Below are 20,800 nucleotides of genomic sequence, written 5' to 3' on the forward strand. Positions count from 1 at the left end.
CTCCCCGTTTCTCTCTCCTGCTCATTTCCTGTCTCTACACTGTCCTATCCAATAAAGGTGAAAAAAAAAAACCCAAAATCTTTTAAACAAAATAGAAAACAGCAGGATGGATTGGCGTGGGGCAGCGTCGAATAAAACGGCGCAGAGTAAAATAGAAAAGGATTCAATAGAAGAGACGAGTATGTGACAGTGAAAACGAACGAACAAACAAACAAACAAACAAACACATGCGTATTTGTGTGTGTGTGAGACATTGGGAAATCAACCAGGGTGCAGAGACGAGTGTGCGCGCGCACGCGCGCGCGTGTGTTTTTTCTGGGTGGGCCGCTGGTTGCCAAGTTACAGCACAGGGCCATGGTGATGTATGTGTGTTTGGGGACAGAGGGCTATTTCTCTCCCTCCCTCTCTTCCCCCCCCCTGCTCTCCTCCCTCTCCCTCTCTGCTCTCCTCCCTCTCTCTCTCTGCTCTCCTCCCTCTCTTTTTCTGCAGCGGCACTAAAACCTTATTTACAGCCCACTGCAGTTTAAACTGGTTTAATCACCAACACAGTCAACGCACCCAGTAAATAAATAAACAAACAAATAAATAAATAAGTCTTCCTTTTTCTAGAATAAAATTGCACACGGGATACGAGAGAATCTGTGAAAAACCTGGTCCTTGGCTGAACTTCTGCATCAAAGGCTGCATCTAAAACACTGACAGACATAATAAACGTGAGCGTGTGTGACAGGTGTGTGTACCGTTCGGATCGGAACTCCAGCACGTCAGCTCATACGTCAGATCTGTGAGAGAGAGAGAGAGAGAGAGAGAGATCAGATGTTAATCTGGAGGTAGAGATCATTCTTCACAGTGACACACGCGCACACACACACACTTCATTATCATGGAGATTCCTCACTTCTTCTTCTTCTTCGTATTATTATTATTATTATTATTATTAATATCTATATTATTGTGTACTTAAAGAAAGATCTCTTAATTACGCTTTAATTAAAAACAAGACACACTACGTTGTTACATATCTGATCTAATACTACTGCTGAAGTACTATAGAAGTTGTATAGTATACTGTAGCGTGCGCGTGTGTGTGTGTGTGTGTGTGTGTGTACCAGTGCAGTGCTGCTGCAGGCGGCGTATTTCCGCATGGAGCCCCTTCAGCGTGTTGGCGTGGTCTTGCTGCAGGAACAGCAGGTTCTTCTGCGCACTGTGAAGCTGATTCTCCAAGGTCACATTCTCTGAGGCCATGATGACCAGCTCACACACACACACACGCTCACACTCACCAAAGCTGCAAACACGGGGGGGGGGGAAAAGATGAGACATACTTCGTCTTGTTTCGATTTTACTTCTCCACAGAAGTTGCAAAAAATATCCTTTATCTAAATAAGTGTCTAAACTGACTAAAATAAAAGTTACATTCCACATTAGACTATTATTATTATTATTCCAATATTACGATCAATTTTACATCTTGAAAAACTCACATTGTATTATAAGACCAAGGACGATGTGTTTAGTTTAGTTTAGTTTAGTGTATTGCGCTTCGCCACAGAAAGATAAATAATGACAATAATTAAAATAAATACCAAAAAATACAAAAATACAAAATAATAAACATGGTGGCAAGGGACAATAACAGGGCTTGCACCCCAATTGAAAATTGTCCCTTATGCTAAAAAGAAAAAAATATATATATTTAAACACACACACACACACACACACACACACACACACACACACACACACACAAATATCGAAATGCAAAAGTACAGAAAAATAACAATATTAATAATAAGATAATGCTGCAATGAGTGCGACATGGAAGAATATAATAAATAGGCTTATGCAAATCTATTTTCTAATATACTTTGAAGTATGTAATCAAGTGCTTAAAAAAAGTATAATGATATATAAATGGTAGAGTTAAGGATGTCGATATATTGAGGAATGTCTCAGATTCCTTGGTCTCATCAAAGTGCATAAGACATGGTGTTAGCAAAATACTAAACGCATGGGTGCCAATATTTGTGACACTTTTTTTTTTTTAAATTCAGAAGTATGTTTTGATAAGGGTTGAAAATAAATGTACTTAAAGTAGTGGTTAGATTTAGTTAATTATCCACAAAGCCATTTTATAAATCAAGGGCGCCAATACTTATGGAGGCAGGCTGTTGATTCGATACTGACTGCATGGGATGCTTTCAATAAGAGCAAGGTTTTGTTATATAGGTATGTGTATATGTCATATAGTTAGTCCGTGTGTGTGTACGCCCATGCATGTCTAAAGAGACACTTTTGGACATTAAAAGTCAGGGCCGTGCAAAGACCTTTGGAGGGGCAGGGGCTCAACATTCAAAAAAGGGCACTTGGAACAAATTTTTCACACAAGTTAACTTTATTCAAAACTAAATTTCAATTGTAACTGAACATTCTGTGTGTGTGTGTGTGTGTGTGTGTGTGTGTGTGTGTGTGTGAGATCCATCTAAATGCTGCAGTATTTGTGCTAGAATATGTTGTGGACGTCGTCATTCAGCCTTAAAGGAACAGTCCACCGTATTTCCATAATGAAATATGTTCTTCTCTGAATTGAGACGAGCTGCTCCGTACCTGTCCGAGCTTTGCGTGACCTCCCAGTCAGTCAGACGCGCTGTCACTCCTGTTAGCAATGTAGCTAGGCTCAGTATGGCCAATGGTATTTTTTGGGGCTGTAGTTAGATGCGACCAAACTCTTCCGCGTTTTTCCTGTTTACATAGGTTTATATGACCAGTGATATGAAACAAGTTCAGTTACACAAATTGAAACGTAGCGATTTTCTATGCTATGGAAAGTCCGCACTATAATGACAGGCGTACTAACACCTTCTGCGCGCTTCGGCAGCGCATTGATATCCGTATCAATGCGCTGCCGAAGCGCGCAGAAGGTGTTAGTACGCCTGTCATTATAGTGCGGACTTTGAAACGTAGCGATTTTCTATGCTATGGAAAGTCCACACTATAATGACAGGCGTACTAACACCTTCTGCGCGCTTCGGTAGCGCATTGATATCTGTATCAATGCGCTGCCGAAGCGCGCAGAAGGTGTTAGTACGCCTGTCATTATAGTGCGGACTTTCCATAGCATAGAAAATCGCTACGTTTCAATTTGTGTAACTGAACTTGTTTCATATCACTGGTCATATAAACCTATGTAAACAGGAAAAACGCGGAAGAGTTTGGTCGCATCTAACTACAGCCCCAAAAAATACCATTGGCCATACTGAGCCTAGCTACATTGCTAACAGGAGTGACAGCGCGTCTGACTGCGTCTGACTGACTGGGAGGTCGCGCAAAGCTCGGACAGGTACGGAGCAGCTCGTCTCAATTCAGATAACAGCATATTTCATTATGGAAATACGGTGGACTGTTCCTTTAAGTTTTCGAAGCTGCTAGAATATGTTATTAACGCCGTCGTTCAAACTAAAGTTTCCGAATCTGCCACGTTAATGAAATGGATGGAGCAAACGGTTTAAATATAGCCTAGGCGGCTTCATTAAATGATAAACAACCCTACGCATTTACTGTTGTGTTCTAAGCTGCACAATATTGCATGTTCAGATAAGAAATGAAAGGAGACTTTCGGTGTGACCTTACCATGCCGTTCCTCGCACTGTCTCCCACTGTCAACCGCCTGCATGCGCTTTCTGCACGGAGGTTCACTGAATGCATGACGTCACGGATTGATGCCCGCATTTACATAGAAAAACGTTATTTTATAAATCTATAATTTCATATATTATTGTCAAATTGTAGAGAATATTGATGTTGGAGCTAACTTATCTTTTACAAATATTAAAAAAACAACAAAACAGTCCCTATGAAAAGGGCACGTTGGACAGCAAACAGAAAAGGGGCAGGGGCTAGAGCACCTGTAGCACCGGCTCATTGCACGTGGGTGTTAAAAGTCTTAATCTTAATCACCACCAAAACTACTTGAACACCTTCAACTCAGTTTATTTGCATTTGGAAATTAAATCGCTGCCATACGGATGAAAAGAACGAAAATCTTTTGATAATTTTAAAAACAAACGTCATCGCTAGTAGACATGAAGGCATCCTCGGGTGGACAAGCTCATAGACGTGATAATAACCCTCAGAGAAACGGTTTTTGAACCAAAAAACATCAATAATCAAATAAAAACAAGTGTTGCCAGGCAAAACAAACCTCGCCTGGTAGCACTTATGATGAATATGAAGGAAGATATTGCAAAAAAAAAAAAAAAAAAATTCGGTACCCTATGGGTCCATGTGGCTACTGCTTATTGTGGTTTTTCACCTGACGTCACAGGGTCACGTGACGCCCCGGTGTCCGCCATTTTGAAGGTCAAGCTAGCTAATGTCAACAACAGTAGCTAGTATGTTACTGTAGCAATGTTTACGTTCAGTCATTTGGATGACTGTTAAAACCTTTCAGTCTCAAGTTTTTCCTTTACTGTATTTACTAGTTTACTGTAATTATGATCCGGCAGCTATTTACACCGGATCCAGTGTAAATAGCTGCCGGAGCCGACGTCCCAGCTTGCCCGAGCGCACTAGCTCCCAGCCTGCCCGAGCGCGCTAGCTCCGGCAAGCTCGGACGTCGGCTCCGGCAGCTATTTACACCGGATCCGGTGTAAATAGCTGCCGGATCATAATTACAGTAAACTAGTAAATACAGTAAAGGAAAAACTTGAGACTGAAAGGTTTTAACAGTCATCCAAATGACTGAACGTAAACATTGCTACAGTAACATACTAGCTACTGTTGTTGACATTAGCTAGTGCTAACAGCTAGCTGCTAGTACACTGCTACAACACAGACACCGACCCTAATAATACAGTTCTTGGTCATTGCCTGGTAACAGCAAATTTATAACGGGCCATGTCTCAACAGACTAAGAAGTTATTTCAATGACATTTAATAACATTTTGTTTATCCTGAGGACCGAACGTAAATGAAAATGTGAACAAACCTTAGCTGTAATAAGATGGCGACAACCGGCTCCAGGGACGACCCGCTGATGTAGGCATGTTACCCAGCCTGACACAAAATATTTGTAGGCATCCAAACTCTTATACGCTTTCAGATCAATACCTGTGTATGGCGATGGGTTTTTAACGACACAGATCATGTGGGCCGAAGTCAGGTAAAGACGAGGGCTTCGTGTACTTCCGTACGTCAGTGAACAATCCTGGTGGAAGCAGGTAAACGTCGTTCTCTAAGCCTGCTAACCTCAATTTTTGCAAATACCTCTCCCTCTGCTCGCCCTGTAAATGCCCTACGTCGCTGGATAGTGAAGGTGTTTTCTGCATCTCGCTCCTTTTTCTTTTATGTTTTTCGTTTGTCGCCTTCCTCGCATTCAAACTGATTCGAGCCGTGCCGTCCAAAATGGCAGCATCACATGACTTGGTCACGTGGGTGAAAAACCTCAATAGATAAAATAGTTTTCTGATCCCATGTCCATACAGTAAATACAGCATATATACAGTATTTACTCTATAAGGCCGTAGCCACAAAAATGAAGCACAATCCAAAAATAAACAATTTAAAAATCACAGAAGTAAAATATCCTGAGTGTCTGTACTTTATATTATTCTACTCTTACCTCTTACAGTTTTCGAAACTGAAACCTCCGAACCGAGGCTGACATACACACGCTGTCGCCATGACCCAAACGCTTATTTCCCGGAAATGGCCCGGCGCTAGAGCTCAGTGGAACGCACATTCCCTCTGTAATAAGCATTAACATGTCTGAAAGCGATTTCTTTAGTCTAGTCCAGGGGTGTCAAACCTGATCCATAAAGGGCCGTGTGGCTGCAGGTTTTCATTCCAGCCATGCAGCAGCACCCTGATTTGGCTTATTCAATCAACTGACACACCCACCCTTTAATCAAGGGTGGGTGTGGCTGCAAGTATTTGACTGTGTGAAGACAGTTCAGTTGATTGAATGAGCCAAGTCAGGTGTGCTGCTGCATGGCTGGAATGAAAACCTGCAGCCACACGGCCCTTTATGGATCAGGTTTGACACCCCTGGTCTAGTCCATTTATTTTGAATGGTGAACCGGCCATTTTAATCGGAACACGTGTATGCGCAGTGCGCGATCGTTACACTTACATTCTTACAGCACGATGACGTAGTGGCTAGCACCTCTATGTGAGGCAGCAGACACAACAAAAACGATTTTGACCTTTTTGGTGACCTTGACCGGATGACCCTCAAAATGTTGGAGGTTCTATGTGAGACCAATGCCCATCTATCCTGAAAGTTTCATGAAGATTGATCCAGCTGTTTTCCCGTAATATCATTAACAAAAAAACAAAGAAACTTGACCAAAAACAATACCTCGCCCCCTGGTGGACTCCGTCCCGAGCAAGATAATAAATTCAAGGATCAAACTGAGCGTCCATGAGGTTCAGGATACTGGAGCTGAGGTCTGGGAAATCAGGTATGTTCAGTACAGCTGGACAGTATGATAATGGAATATTGATACCGTTATCAATTATATCACAAAATCCTTTTCTAAGATATTATAGGTATTGTGATATTCATTCATTCATTCATTCATCTATCTGACTTATCCACTGCGGGTTGTGGGGGAAGCTGGAGCTAATCCCCGCTGACTTCAGGTGAGAGGCGGGGTTCACCCTGTGCTAACACCGAGACGAACAACCATTCACGCTCACGTTCACGCCTATGGGCAGTTTAGAGTAGCCAGTTGACCTGTTTTTGGATTGTCGGAGTTTTGTTCGACGACAAAGTCTCCTCCTCAGCAAACATTCCTGCAGTGACCCGGATGTGTAAATTCCTCCTCTACACCATCCGAAGGATCCACCCTTTTCTTACCACCTACTCTACTCAGCTCCTGGTCCAAGTGCTGATCCTCTTCCGCTTGAACTACTGCAACCTTCTCCCCTTCTGCCATCAGACCCCTGCAGCTCATCCAGAATGCTGCAGCTCGCCTGGTCTACAACCTCCCTCGTTCTTCCCACATCATCCATCTGCTTGCCGACCTGGACCTGCACTGGCTACCGATCGCAGCTTGCATCAAATTTAATACATTGGTGCTAGCTTACCAAGCTGTACCTCCTTAGACTGATCCGCCCCTACATGCCAGTCAGATCCTCCCGCTGCGCTACTTCTGGTTGCCTGGCCCCTCCTCCTCTCCTCTCCTGCCCAGCCCGCTCAAGACTGCTGTCTGTCCTGGTTCCCCATTGGTGGAATGACTTTCCCATTGAGGTCAGAACTGCCGGCTCCCTCACCACCTTCAAGTGCAGACTGAAGCCCCACCTCTTCAGGCTGCACCTCTCTCCTGCTTCCCTGCCCATCAGTCTTGACCAACCCGGGCTGTGTACTGTCTAGCCTGGGGTTAGCCGTTTTCTCATCTCATCTCATTATCTCTAGCCGCTTTATCCTGTTCTACAGGGTCGCAGGCAAGCTGGAGCCTATCCCAGCTGACTACGGGCGAAAGGCGGGGTACACCCTGGACAAGTCGCCAGGTCATCACAGGGCTGACACATAGACCCGGACAACCATTCACACTCACATTCACACCTACGGTCAATTTAGAGTCACCAGTCAACCTAACCTGCATGTCTTTGGACTGTGGGGGAAACCGGAGCACCCGGAGGAAACCCACGCGGACACGGGGAGAACATGCAAACTCCGCACAGAAAGGCCCTCGCCGGCTACGGGGCTCGAACCCGGACCTTCTTGCTGTGAGGCGACAGCGCTAACCACTACACCACCGTGCCGCCCTTCGTTTCAGGAAATCTCGCAATGTAATCTGATCACTTTATGTTTTAATCTGTCCACATGATGGATATTCATCTAAAAACTAACCTACTACTGTATATGAGCTGATTAAGCGCACACTTATCCTCTATAAGCATGAGGAAGTATAGTACGCTGCATGTGCGTGAGTGCGCGCGCACGTGTTTAAGCTTCAGTTGGAGGGCAAATGCAGTGTCAACATGGCTGTATCAGGGACAAAAGCAATGCTGAACAGATAGAATAATAAGCAGGTCTCAGGTCTCACACACACACACACACACACACACACACACACACACACACACACACACACACACACACAAAGTGCAGCCTTGTTTTCTCCTGACAGCACTATTCTTCCCTATCATCATCCTGCCTTTTAGAACAAGGACCCATGAATAGCTAATGACAGCATTACAGCCTGTTAGAGAAGGCAGCAGACAGAAAAAAAAGATAAAAAAAGAAAACAAAAGAGGGGTCTATTAGCAGCAGGGCACAGGAGCAGCTGGAGAGCCATCACCCTGAGCTGCTTCCAGATGGAGAGAGGGAGTGGACTGCATCTCCGTATAATCAGTCTTTATGAATCTCTTGTGGCGCAGGCTTAAAATAAGACTTCGACCTTGTTCATTCGCACCAATACACTACCTACCTGAGTGTCAAATTTTTGTTCTCATGAGCAGGAACATCAGGCACTCGCCTTGCTAATGAGGCACTACTTTCATTCCCGGCTCCTCAACTACGTTCGACTGAATCTCGTCACTCGGAACGTCTGACTAACACTACGTTCACACTGCAGGCTGAAGTGACTCAAATCCGATTTTTTCGCCCATATGTGACCTGTATCCGATCTTTTATTGACAATATGAACGACACAGATCCGATTTTTTCAAATCCGAGCCAGGCCGTTTGGATATGTGGTCCTAATTCCGATTCCTATCCGATCTTTTCATATGCGACTTCAGTCTGAACCGCCAGGTCGCATTCATCCGACTTACACGTCATCAACAAGCCACAAACGTCACTATTCTGCGCTGAAGTAAGCGGCAGGTCTCTCAAAAAAAGTTACAACAACATGGCGCATGACATCAATGCGACTCCGCACCCACACGTTCCTTTGAACGGAGGTTGCAGTCACTACCCCGCAGAACGCCTGAGCCAAACCCCTTGCCCTCTTCCTTCTCAACCTCCTCCTTAACATCAGGCTATTGTGCATGTTCTGGCTCCGTCGCAACAACAACTGCATCATCGCCAGGTACCCCATGCTGGCTACTGTCATACACAGGAAACTTTAGGTTACTTCCGTAAACACTGGCCATGCTCACTGCGTGTGACGTCGTCGTATCCTGCAATGCGCATGCGGAACACTTTTAGGTCGCTTTTCGTTCATACTGAGGATCACATACAAGTCGCATATATTTGTTAATGTGAACGACCTCACAAAAAAATCGGAATTGAGCATTAAGCCTTGCAGTGTGAACGTAGTGTTAGAAAAAAAATGATGAAAGCTCCCCCTCAACTTGAAATTCCTTTTCGGAAAATTGGGAAGAAGACTTTGACACCGTGCTCAGCACATAACATCGTATCCACATGGCTGCTCGCACTGTCCCTCAAAACCCTAGAAATCGATCCCGACTCCTGGGAGTCGCTTGATCAGGATCATCCAGCATGATGCAGAAATGAAACGCATCTCTGAGGCCCAGAAGAAACAAGGTGCATGGAAGGCTTGAACTATCACCACCTCCATTACAGCACCTACCCAAGTATGCCCAACATGTGGACGTACCTTCAAAGCCCGGATTTGCCTCATCAGTCACCTCTGGACCCGCAACCACTACCCACCAATCTGGGTGGTCATCTTCAACCCCAGAGGATGATCATCTTCATCATCATCATAGTAGTATCATAGTAGTGTTCGTTACAGATCATCAACATACACACAAAGCACCTTTTCAAACTGTTTTGAGAAGGTAAATACATCAACGTTAAAAGTTACTACCTAGTTCATGAAGTGTTCGGACAGAGCAAACAAAAGAGCTTTTTAGTTCGAATGTACAGAAGTTGCGTAATTAGCATGTTTACTTTTTAGATCCTACTTTAGCCCTTTAAAGTCAAAGTCCGTCCTGTGCCAGGACCTGGTCTTCTCAGGCAGTCTCCTGGCCCAGTACTAACCAGGCCCTTAAGGCGCATTGGCCAGCGCTGCCCCTCTGCCTCCTGCATAGCTAGGGTTAGAGTGGGGGTCTGATCCTCTGGGAACCACGAGAATTTGACTTCCCACTCGCATCTATATTGCAGCACCTCGACAGATGGCAGTAGGTATCATTTTTACGACGGTCTTTGGTATGACCCGACCACGAGTAGAACTCATGATCTTCCGGTCGATAAGTGGACATGCTAACCACTAGGCTAGCTCGCAGTACTTTAGCATTAACTATAATGCTATTTTAGAAATTAGCTTGTTCACACCAAAATGACACATTGTGTCCTTTTGGAAGAGGTTACTGCAAACCACCACCTCGCCTTGTTTTTAGACAGCCATTCAATTTGCCTTGCTAGCTTGCTTGTTCAAAGCAGTGAACTTCGTAGCTAAGAATTAGCAAGAAACCTCAGCTCAAGCTTGGTATGATTTCCACTCAGTAACTGTTTCATCCTGGTCAGGATCATATTAGATCCAGAGCCAGCATGGACACCCAGGGTGAGCTAATATCTTAGCTAATACACCTACAGGCATGTTTTTGGAAGGTGGGGAAAAAAACCAAACTTGGGGAGAACATGCACAGAGACTACGTGACAGTAACCCAAGCTCAGGAACTGTGTTGGAGTTTTGAGGCAGCAACGCTACCTGTTGCACCATTGTGCTGCCTTAGTATGATTTATATTTTGTTTAAAAATATATCAAGTCAAAGTCCCTTCCACGCCAGGATCTGGCCAACCCCAGGAAGTCTCCTATCCCAGTACTAACCAGCTCTTCGAGGCACGCGAGTGTGGCGCCGATCTTGGTTTCCATAGCCCTAGGCCTCTTGCCTATACAGCTAGGGTTACGGGGGGGGGGGGGTGTGTGTGTGTGTGTGTGTGTGTGTAGTTCTCTGGTAACCGCGAGAGTTTGACTTCCCTACTTGCATCTGTATTGCAGCATGCCTTGCCAGATGGCAGTAGGTACCATTTTTATGATGGTCTTTGGTATGACTTGAACACGAGTAGAACTCGCAATCTCCTGGCCAAGAGGCGGACACGCTAACCACTAGGCCAACTCGTGGTTTAAAAATATATAAGGGACTTCACATGTTCAAACTGCTGTTTGTGCAATGTCAAAGGGCAGCTAAAGGTGCTTGGAGAAGACAATAAGTGTGCTGTTCTTCATCCATGAGCTTACAGGAGCCCATAATTGGCTAGATTCTCTCGGAGTGAGGGTGTCTCAGGTCAAGGCTGTCCTTCCTGCCCAGAAAGCAGGATCAAATTTATTTATTGAACTCCCACCCACATTGGCGTTAGGCCAGGGAAATTTAGCCACTCAGGACTTTGCTAGGTCATACTTAAACCATTTTGCTATAGTGCTAATTTGTGAGTTATCTCACCCGTTTACTGAGCTTACTAGTGAAAAAGAAGCTGAAATTCTCCTTCCCCAGAAGACCTCACTTCATTTCTTCACCGGCTCCACAATACATTTTAGACTTAATCAACGGCCTGCCTATTATGCTACTGCAGTGGAATTAGCAAATACAATTTCATTTTAAATAGACTGCAGTCAAATATCAAAAATGAAGCCTCAGTACACATCCGTGCAGTCTGTGCTGCAGTCTAGTAAACTGATGCAAGGCTTTTCAAAGGATCATCCAATTATTACACACTTTAATCATATAAAAGTGCACTTATCCCATGAGTGGGGTTGATTAGAGGCTCTAAATCAGGCCTAAACCTCCTGCAGTCTGAATAATTCGGTGAGGATCATCCTTATGCTCCCGCTCTAATGTTGATCATGAAATCTAATAAATGTGTCACATCTGGATGTTCAGAGAATTCCAGAGGAGGAGGAAGAGGGGAGCCGAGAGACAAGAGACAGATAGATAGCCAGCAGAACAGGCTAATGGTTATGTGAGGATATTTTTGCGGGTCGCTGCTCATAGTAATGCGCTCTTACAGCAGTGTAGCAGTGAGGGGTATGACATTTATATATACAGGTTGTAATTCTCCTTAGGGTGTGGATTTTGTGTGTACCAATATATCAGTATATATATTGGGGGTGAGCCATGGCCTAAAGGTTAGAAAAGCAGCTTTGGGACCAAAAAGTTTCTGGTTTGATTCCTTGGACCAGCAAGAATGGCTGAAGTGCCCTTGAGCAAGGCACCTAACCCTCAACTGTTCCCCAGGCTGCTCTGGATACATTATAGGTCACTCTGGATAAGAGCTAAATGTCATTAATGTAATCAGTATATATAAGGTAGGGTGTTGGGTATTAATAAAAATAGGTTTTACCTGACCATGTGAGTCTATCATTATGCAATGAGAACATGCACAACACCAAATGTGGCTCCAGGGTCAAAAGAGATGGCTAAAAATGGATAACAGATGTTGCTGGAATAAGGTAACCTCACCAAAGAGGAAGGTGGTTGTGTCAGAATGGAACAAACTGGAAGAGGCAGCAAGGTGTGCCATGTTTGTCTAATACACTGGAAAGGGACAGTGGGACACTGTGGGAAAGAGTGGAGAGAAGGACGCTCAGCTGGAAGGACATATGGCAGAGAGATACAAGCCAAAACCACTTCCTGCTCAGTGCAACATATGACATCCTTTCCTCACCAATGAATCTCAACCAGTGGAAAGGGAAGACTCAATGTTTGCTACTCTCAGATTCAAACGTATCCTCACTGTAACAAAAGTCAGGCTCTATCAAAGGAAGATACACATAGAGGCACAATCAGGTCAATCTCTTAAAGCCAAGCAAGACAGCAACCATCAATGCCTTGCCTCCCAGAATAATCTAACCCCAGTGCAACCAAAGATGCTTGGCAAGGATGGGGAGCTGGAATTGACTAAGCTCTTATCAGAGACAAGGTTTGGTCAACTGGAGGCAGCTCAAGACTTGATCTGGTGGTTTGGTCCAGCTTGCTGCACATTATATATTCTGTAGCATTAAGAGAGCCCTGGGAAAGGACAGAACTGGTGGGTGTAGGATGTAGTCAAGGGTTTCTGTTGGCTTGTACCTCTAGGTTATTAAGGGACATGAGGATTGTAAGAAAGCCTTACACCTGACCACCAAGGCACCAATATCAAACTGGTCTGCTGGAGACCAGGCAAACACACAGGACACTTGTAGGACACTTTTCTGGAGATACCGTGGGATAATCAATGAAATATTCAAAAGGTACCCACTTGAAAACCAAAATTTGTTGCTAAAGGAACAACAATGAATGTCCTACACCCTGGAAACACCTAACCCACTGCAAGCAAAGCTAACTGTCAGGGAAGGGGTGCTGGAAATGAAGTAAGCACCCACCAGCAACTAGGGTTGGAAACTGGGAAGCAGGCTGAGATGGGGTGATGCTAATGGGTTGGGGCAGTTCACTTGTTGTCCCATCTGTTTAAAAGCCGATTTGATGCTCTGGTCCAGCTCTCAGTGTTCACAGTGTTAACAATGCCTTGGAAAGATGCAACTGACAATGCACCAGGGAGGATACGGCTGAGGTACGCCAACAGTGCAGTGAAGGTAATGCACAAAGTCTTGCAATGCAAGTTGGCTGTTTCTATCTCTAGACTATGAAAATACATTAATTTGAGGATAAAACCTAGACTAGAACAGGTCCAAAGACGTAAATTGGGATCTAGATGATTGCATAGACTGGACAAATATTGTAAATAGTGTTCAGGAACTATGGTAACATTGAGTACTACAGAGAGGACACTTTGAGGTCATGGTACAAAAAAGCACCAGCATGCTGATGTTGCCACATGTGGGTTCTGGTTAGTAGGCTACGTAGCCACCCATTCCTAGGCTTAAGGTACTCTCATCTTACTGCATCATGCAGGGGCAGTGAGGTTTGGCCCTGTATCCATAAACGTTCTTGGGAAAGACAGGTATCAGGTTGTAACAATCGGTCATGATTTTGAGACTCCAGAATTCAGTCGCCATGTTTCCATTAACCTGCTTAATGTGCGATTTAAAATCACAAACCAGAAAACGACTAATGGAAACGTGAATTTCGTAAAAACTCTCAAATATCGCAAAAATTTTTTACACTTGCACAAGGTGTTTTTTTTTTCAGATCAATCAATAAAGCAGTATTTCGCAAAAATTGAAATGGAAAGATTCTTCGCATTACGTTTAGAACAAAGAGAAACGCTACCTTTCTGAAAAAAAAAGGAGAGCGCTGTAAGAGCTATCGCGGGAGGAGAAAACCCAGCTTTATTTAGACGTTATAATTGCATAACATCACTTAATGGAAACACGGACCATTCACAATTGTGTTTTGTTGAAATTTTTAAAACGTTGCTTTTATTTTGCAAAAAACTGCAGTGGAAACCCAGCTCGAGAGGCTGCGGGCATTAAGAACAGAAAGTGCTAAATGATACATTTCAGTTTTTATGGTGCTTAAGATCTTTTACTTGCACAAGAGAGTGATGACAAACAACTAAAGAAATAATCAGCACTTCCGAAAACTAATATATATGTTATTTACCAGCTGGGAGGTCCGTATTATGAAATACCGTGACCGAGGTCTTGAAAGTACTGAGCGAGGCCCTCTGGGCCAAGGTCAGTATTCAAGGCCGAGGTCACGGTATTTCACCATACAGACCGACCTTAAGCTGGTAAATAATATATTTATTTTTTTCTTTACTAAACTCTAACAGAAAATGAGAGCGCCCGAAAGGGAAAACCGAGCCGAGGCGAGCCGCCATTTTGAATCCTCATTCACGGCTGTAATGCAAATTGCTTCCTCCTCGGTATACAAGTGCACTTCCATGGCAGGAAAAAAAACTACATTTTGCCGCCTATGTAGTCCCCTATTTATACAAATAGGAGTCATTCAGGATTCAGCCATGTTTTTGCTTGGCGTTAGCAAGTTAGAGGTTTTTAGCTTTCTCCTAAAATGTTTTATTTTATTTTGTTGTCCTCAGGGTAGTAAAACTCGCTTTCGCTGTGAACACTGTCGTTATCACTATCCATGCTGTAAAATTAATGCTATTTTGAATCCTCATTCATGGCTGTAATGCAAATTGCTTCCTCCTCGGTATACAAGTGCACTTCCATGGCAGGAAAAAAAACTACATTTTGCCGCCTGTGTAGTCCCCTATTTATACAAAATTGAGTCATTCAGGATTCAGCCATGTTTTTGCTCCGTGTTAGCAAATTACGGGTTTTAGCTTTCTCCTGAAATGTTTTATTTTATTTCTTTGCTTTCGCTGTGAACACTGTCGTTATCGCTATCCATGCTGTAAAATTAATGCTATTCTCCTGAGAAATGCTGGCAAAAATTTAAGATTTTTGATAATCTTATAAATAAATCTTATAAAAAAAAGATAAATGTTGACAAAAAATGCTACTATGTTTGTTGTTGTTGTGAACGAGCGAGTCGCCAGAGGTCCGTAACCGGGGTCCGTAACTGGGGTCCGTACCGTAGGATACGGACTCGCTCGCCAGCCAATCAGAGCACAGGATTTGGACCGCGAAAAAATATTATTATTTAACAATTATTCACCGAAGGTGAAGTGAATATTGGTAAATAATAACAGAGACGAAGTCAAGGTTATTGTTATTATTCACTGAGCCTGAGGCGGATAATTGTTTTAGTACAAATACACATTAAAAAAATTCATATGAAAAAATAATTTATTTCAAACTTCAAAAGCCACATGCAAATGTAATATCGGTGCAACGCAGACTTGTGTCACTTATCTACGTCGAGCCACATAAAATACTTTGTTTTGAAATCGATAAAATAAATCACAACTCCACCTTACCTTCGAATAGTTTTAGACCAAACTTCGTAGCATCTTTAGTGCTTTTAGGAACAGCGTTTTCTTTCATAACTTGTAATTCTTCCTCACTTATGGTGACGAAGCGATCGGCCACCCTTTTGCCGAGTCGCTCGAGAGGATTATCGAGAAATAGTCAGAATCTCTCGACCAATCAGTGCGTACGATTTTCTATAATCACCTGCGTATTAATACCAAACAGTATTAACACTAATATTTTACGAACATAAAATCAAAAGGCCTAAGGATATTCGTATGCGTAATGTACATATTAAAAAAATAATGTTGACATTATTACTTCCCTCTTTTTTGACTCGTCTTTCCATTCTTTTCTTTCCTCGTCTCATATCACACCCTGAGCTTACTTCACAGCTGCTGTGTTACATTTCCTTCAAATATGGACTAACAAGAAGCACTGACAGACACACACACACTGAGATAACACTCAGTGTTCGTTTCTTTGCATATTTGAGGGACACGTAATCACACTCTTATCATTTGTGCGACAGCTGAGCTCAGACTTAGTAAGACATTCGGTGGCTTTTCTCTCTTACATCATCAACATGAATAAAACATCTGATCTCACCCTGATGACTGCTAAGTAACTAACACACACACACACACACACTTATTAGAGAGATGGTGCAGACAGACTATATTATTAATGAGCCATATTTGTGTGCAATCTAAGTGTGGGTGAGCTCAGCTGCTCCTGATGTTGATGGATATCCAATACGCTGGATGGTAAAACATCCGAGCGCTTCCTGAAACACGAGCGTCTTCCCATCACCAGCCATGACGTAGTCAAATTTAGCAGCAATATTGCAGTGAGAACCTGAACGCTTCCCGGGGGACAGTGATTCACCAATGACGCTCAGGCTATCAGCTTCACTTATTGCCTATATAAATCATTTTAAAATTGACTGGCTTGAGCGGTCATAAAAAAAACAAAAAAACTACCAATAGCTGTAACATAATATGCAGACCACAGACTCATAATCTTCATCTTCACCCAGGCATCCAGCTGAACTGGTCGGTTTTAAATGGTCTGCTCTTTCAGAGGCATGTGATGAAAATCCTGGTCATGTGATGTACATCATTCGACGCTGTGATCATTTCGATGAACAGAATTGCAAATAAGCGTCGATATTATGTTCAGAAACGCAGATCAAGATCTCGCCATCTGTCTTGTCGAACTTTCATTTTCTGGACAGCGTAGGTTCAACTGGCACTCAGGTGTACAGTAACTGAAGCCAGAAGGTAATTATTTGCGACTTTATGTCTCATTAAAGAAACAAGGTACCAACATTACAGTCACTTCGAGCAAGAGAATGAATCTGGCTTCGTGAGCTTTCAATACCCACAACTAGTTAATGATTAAACTCATGTTCGCTTTTCTATTTTAACCAATGATTAAGCCAAAGTGGGAAAAATCAAGGTCTTTTCAGAAAGCACACTGACACTACATACAGGCCGAGACTCGAACCCATTGTTCCTGCCGTCCGCGAGCATCAGCTCCACTTACCGTAAGTCTGAAACACTGCATTCCTGAACTCGCTCGCTCCCTGAGGAAGCAGCTGTGGAGGAGCTGAAATATTAAAGCGCTGATCTGGTGTCTGGTTTGATCTGATGCTGTTCTCATCTGACGGAGGAAAATGCAACCTGCCACCCACCTACAGGGTGAACAAGCCCCAGAGCTCTCCAGTTAAACACACACACACACACACACACACACACACACACACACACCCGCACCCCACTGCTTTCTTTCTACCTCTCTGCCTCCTCCGCTTATTTTCCTCCACTTTTCTCCATATGTTTTGCTCCTCCAGCTCTCCAAATCCTTTTTCACATTTGCACCTTCTCTTTCACTTCTTTTCCTTTTCACTCCTTTACTCCACCTCCTTGTTTTGCTCCTTTGCTTCTCCACCTCCTTTTCTGGCTCCTTCGCTTCTCCAGCTCCTTGCTTTTGGCTCCTTTGCTTCTCCACCTCCTTGTTTTACTCCTTCACTTCTCCACCTCCTTATTTTGTTTCCTTCGCTTCTCCACATACTTATTTTGGCTCCTTCGCTTCTCCACATACTTATTTTGGCTCCTTCGTTTCTCCACCTTTTTTCTACTTCACTTCTCCACCTCCTTTTTGTCTCCTTCGCTTCACCTCCTTGTTTTGTCTCCTTCGCTTCTACACCTTTTTTCTCCTTCGCTTCTCCACCTCCTTTTTTAGCTCCTTCATTTCTCCACCTCCTTGTTTTGTTTCCTTTGCTTCTCCACCTCATTGTTTTGCTCCTTCGCTTCTACACCTCCTTATTTTGGCTCCTTTGCTTCTCCACCTTTTTTCTCCTTCGCTTCTCCACCTCCTTTTTTAGCTCCTTCATTTCTCCACCTCCTTGTTTTGTTTCCTTCATTTCTCCACCTCCTTGTTTTGTTCCTTCGCTTCTGCACATACTTATTTTGGCTCCTTGGTTTCTCCACCTCCTTATTTTGGCTCCTTCAGTTCTCCACCTTTTTTCTCCATCACATCTCCACCTCCTTTTTGTCTCCTTCGCTTCTTCACCTCGTTCTTGTCTCCTTCGCTTCTTCACCTCCTTCTTGTCTCCTTTGCTTCACCACCTCCTTCTTGTCTCCTTTGCTTCACCACCTCCTTGTTTTGGCTCCTTCGCTTCTCCACCTCCTTTTTTAGCTCCTTCGTTTCTCCACCTCCTTGTTTTGTTTCCTTCGCTTCTCCACCTCCTTGTTTTGCTCCTTCTCTTCTCCACCTCCTTGTTTTGGCTCCTTTGCTTCTCCACCTTTTTTCTACTTCACTTCTCCACCACCTTTTTTTCTCCTTCACTTCACCTCCTTTTTTGGCTCCTTCGCTTCCCCACCTCATTTTGTTTCCTTTGCTTCTCCACCTCCTTATTTTGTTCCCCTTGCTTCTCCACCTCCTTGTTTTGTCTCCTTCATTTCGCCACCTCCTTGTTTTGTTCCTTCGCTTCTCCACATACTTATTTTGGCTCCTTGGCTTCTCCACCTCCTTATTTTGGCTCCTTGGCTTCTCCACCTCCTTGTTTTGCTCCTTCGCTTCTCCACCTCATTCTTTTGCTCCTTCGCTTCTCCACCTCATTCTTTTGCTCCTTCGCTTCTCCACCTCATTCTTTTGCTCCTTCGCTTCTCCACCTCCTTGTTTTGTTTCCTTCGCTTCTCCACCTCATTCTTTTGGCTCCTTCGCTTCTCCACCTCATTCTTTTGTTTCCTTCGCTTCTCCACCTCCCTGTTTTGCTCCTTCGCTTCTCCACCTCATTCTTTTGCTCCTTCGCTTCTCCACCTCCTTGTTTTGTTTCCTTAGCTTCTCGACCTCATTCTTTTGCTCCTTCGCTTCTCCACCTCCTTGTTTTGTTTCCTTCGCTTCTCGACCTCATTCTTTTGCTCCTTCGCTTCTCCACCTCCTTGTTTTGTTTCCTTCGCTTCTCGACCTCATTCTTTTGCTCCTTCGCTTCTCCACCTCAATCATTTGCTCCTTTGTTTCTCCACCTCATTTTGTTTCCTTCGCTTCTCCATCTCATTTTGTTTCCTTCACTTCTCCACCTCATTCTTTTGCTCCTTCGCTTCTCCACCTCATTGTTTTGGCTCCTTCGCTTCTCCACCTCATTCTTTTGGCTCCTTCGTTTCACCACCTCCTTGTTTTGTTTCCTTCGCTTTTCCACCTCCTTGTTTTGCTCCTTCGCTTCTCCACCTCGTTTTGCTCCTTCGCTTCTCCACCTCGTTTTGCTCCTTCGCTTCTCCACCTCATTCCTTTGCTCCTTCGCTTCTCCACCTTTTTGCTCCTTCGCTTCTCCACCTTTTTTCTCCATCGCTTCTCCACCTCCTTTTGTCTCCTTCGCTTCTCCACCTCCTTGTTTTGCTCCTTCGCTTCTCCACCTCATTCCTTTGCTCCTACGCTTCTCCACCTTTTTGCTCCTTCGCTTCTCCACCTTTTTGCTCCTTCGCTTCTCCACCTTTTTTCTCCATCGCTTCTCCACCTCCTTTTGTCTCCTTCGCTTCTCCACCTCCTTTTTTGGCTCCTTTGCTTCTCCACCTTTTTTCTCCTTCGCTTCTCCACCTCCTTTTTTAGGTCCCTCGCTTCTCCACCACCTTTTTTTGCTCCTTCGCTTCTCCACCTCATTCTTTTGCTCCTTCGCTTCTCCACCTCCTTGTTTTGTTTCCTTCGCTTCTCCACCTCATTCTTTTGCTCCTTCGCTTCTCCACCTCATTCTTTTGGCTCCTTCGCTTCTCCACCTCATTCTTTTGGCTCCTTCGCTTCTCCACCTCATTCTTTTGGCTCCTTCGCTTCTCCACCTCATTCTTTTGGCTCCTTCGCTTCTCCACCTCCTTGTTTTGCTCCTTCGCTTCTCCACCTCCTTGTTTTGTTTCCTTCGCTTCTCCACCTCATTCTTTTGCTCCTTCGCTTCTCCACCTCATTCTTTTGCTCCTTCGCTTCTCCACCTCATTCTTTTGCTCCTTCGCTTCTCCACCTCATTCTTTTGCTCCTTCGCTTCTCCACCTCATTCTTTTGCTCCTTCGCTTCTCCACCTCCTTGTTTTGTTTCCTTCGCTTCTCCACCTCATTCTTTTGGCTCCTTCGCTTCTCCACCTCATTCTTTTGTTTCCTTCGCTTCTCCACCTCCCTGTTTTGCTCCTTCGCTTCTCCACCTCATTCTTTTGCTCCTTCGCTTCTCCACCTCCTTGTTTTGTTTCCTTAGCTTCTCGACCTCATTCTTTTGCTCCTTCGCTTCTCCACCTCCTTGTTTTGTTTCCTTCGCTTCTCGACCTCATTCTTTTGCTCCTTCGCTTCTCCACCTCCTTGTTTTGTTTCCTTCGCTTCTCGACCTCATTCTTTTGCTCCTTCGCTTCTCCACCTCAATCATTTGCTCCTTTGTTTCTCCACCTCATTTTGTTTCCTTCGCTTCTCCATCTCATTTTGTTTCCTTCACTTCTCCACCTCATTCTTTTGCTCCTTCGCTTCTCCACCTCATTGTTTTGGCTCCTTCGCTTCTCCACCTCATTCTTTTGGCTCCTTCGTTTCACCACC

The 20,800-nt window shown here is 44.0% G+C and overlaps 1 protein-coding gene across 3 annotated transcripts in view; it reads right to left on the reverse strand.

Annotated features, from left to right (window-relative positions):
* The window catches only part of ccdc92 (coiled-coil domain containing 92), a 223,229-nt gene that overhangs the window by 23,028 nt on the left and 179,401 nt on the right, over positions 1–20,800 (reverse strand). For 2 of the 3 annotated variants that reach the window (XM_060931254.1, XM_060931252.1), the window contains exons 2-3: positions 1,110–1,288; positions 741–782 (exon numbers count right to left, since the gene is read on the reverse strand). In XM_060931254.1, coding sequence (XP_060787237.1) covers positions 741–782; positions 1,110–1,245 — 178 coding nt within the window. In that variant the 5' untranslated portion in view covers positions 1,246–1,288. Of the gene's footprint in view, positions 1–740; positions 783–1,109; positions 1,289–17,528; positions 17,571–20,800 lie in introns of those variants that run through there. The other variant, XM_060931253.1, reaches the window with a different exon arrangement.

This window comes from Neoarius graeffei, chromosome 10 (genome assembly GCF_027579695.1).
Source record: "Neoarius graeffei isolate fNeoGra1 chromosome 10, fNeoGra1.pri, whole genome shotgun sequence".
Taxonomy (NCBI): Eukaryota; Metazoa; Chordata; class Actinopteri; order Siluriformes; family Ariidae; genus Neoarius; species Neoarius graeffei.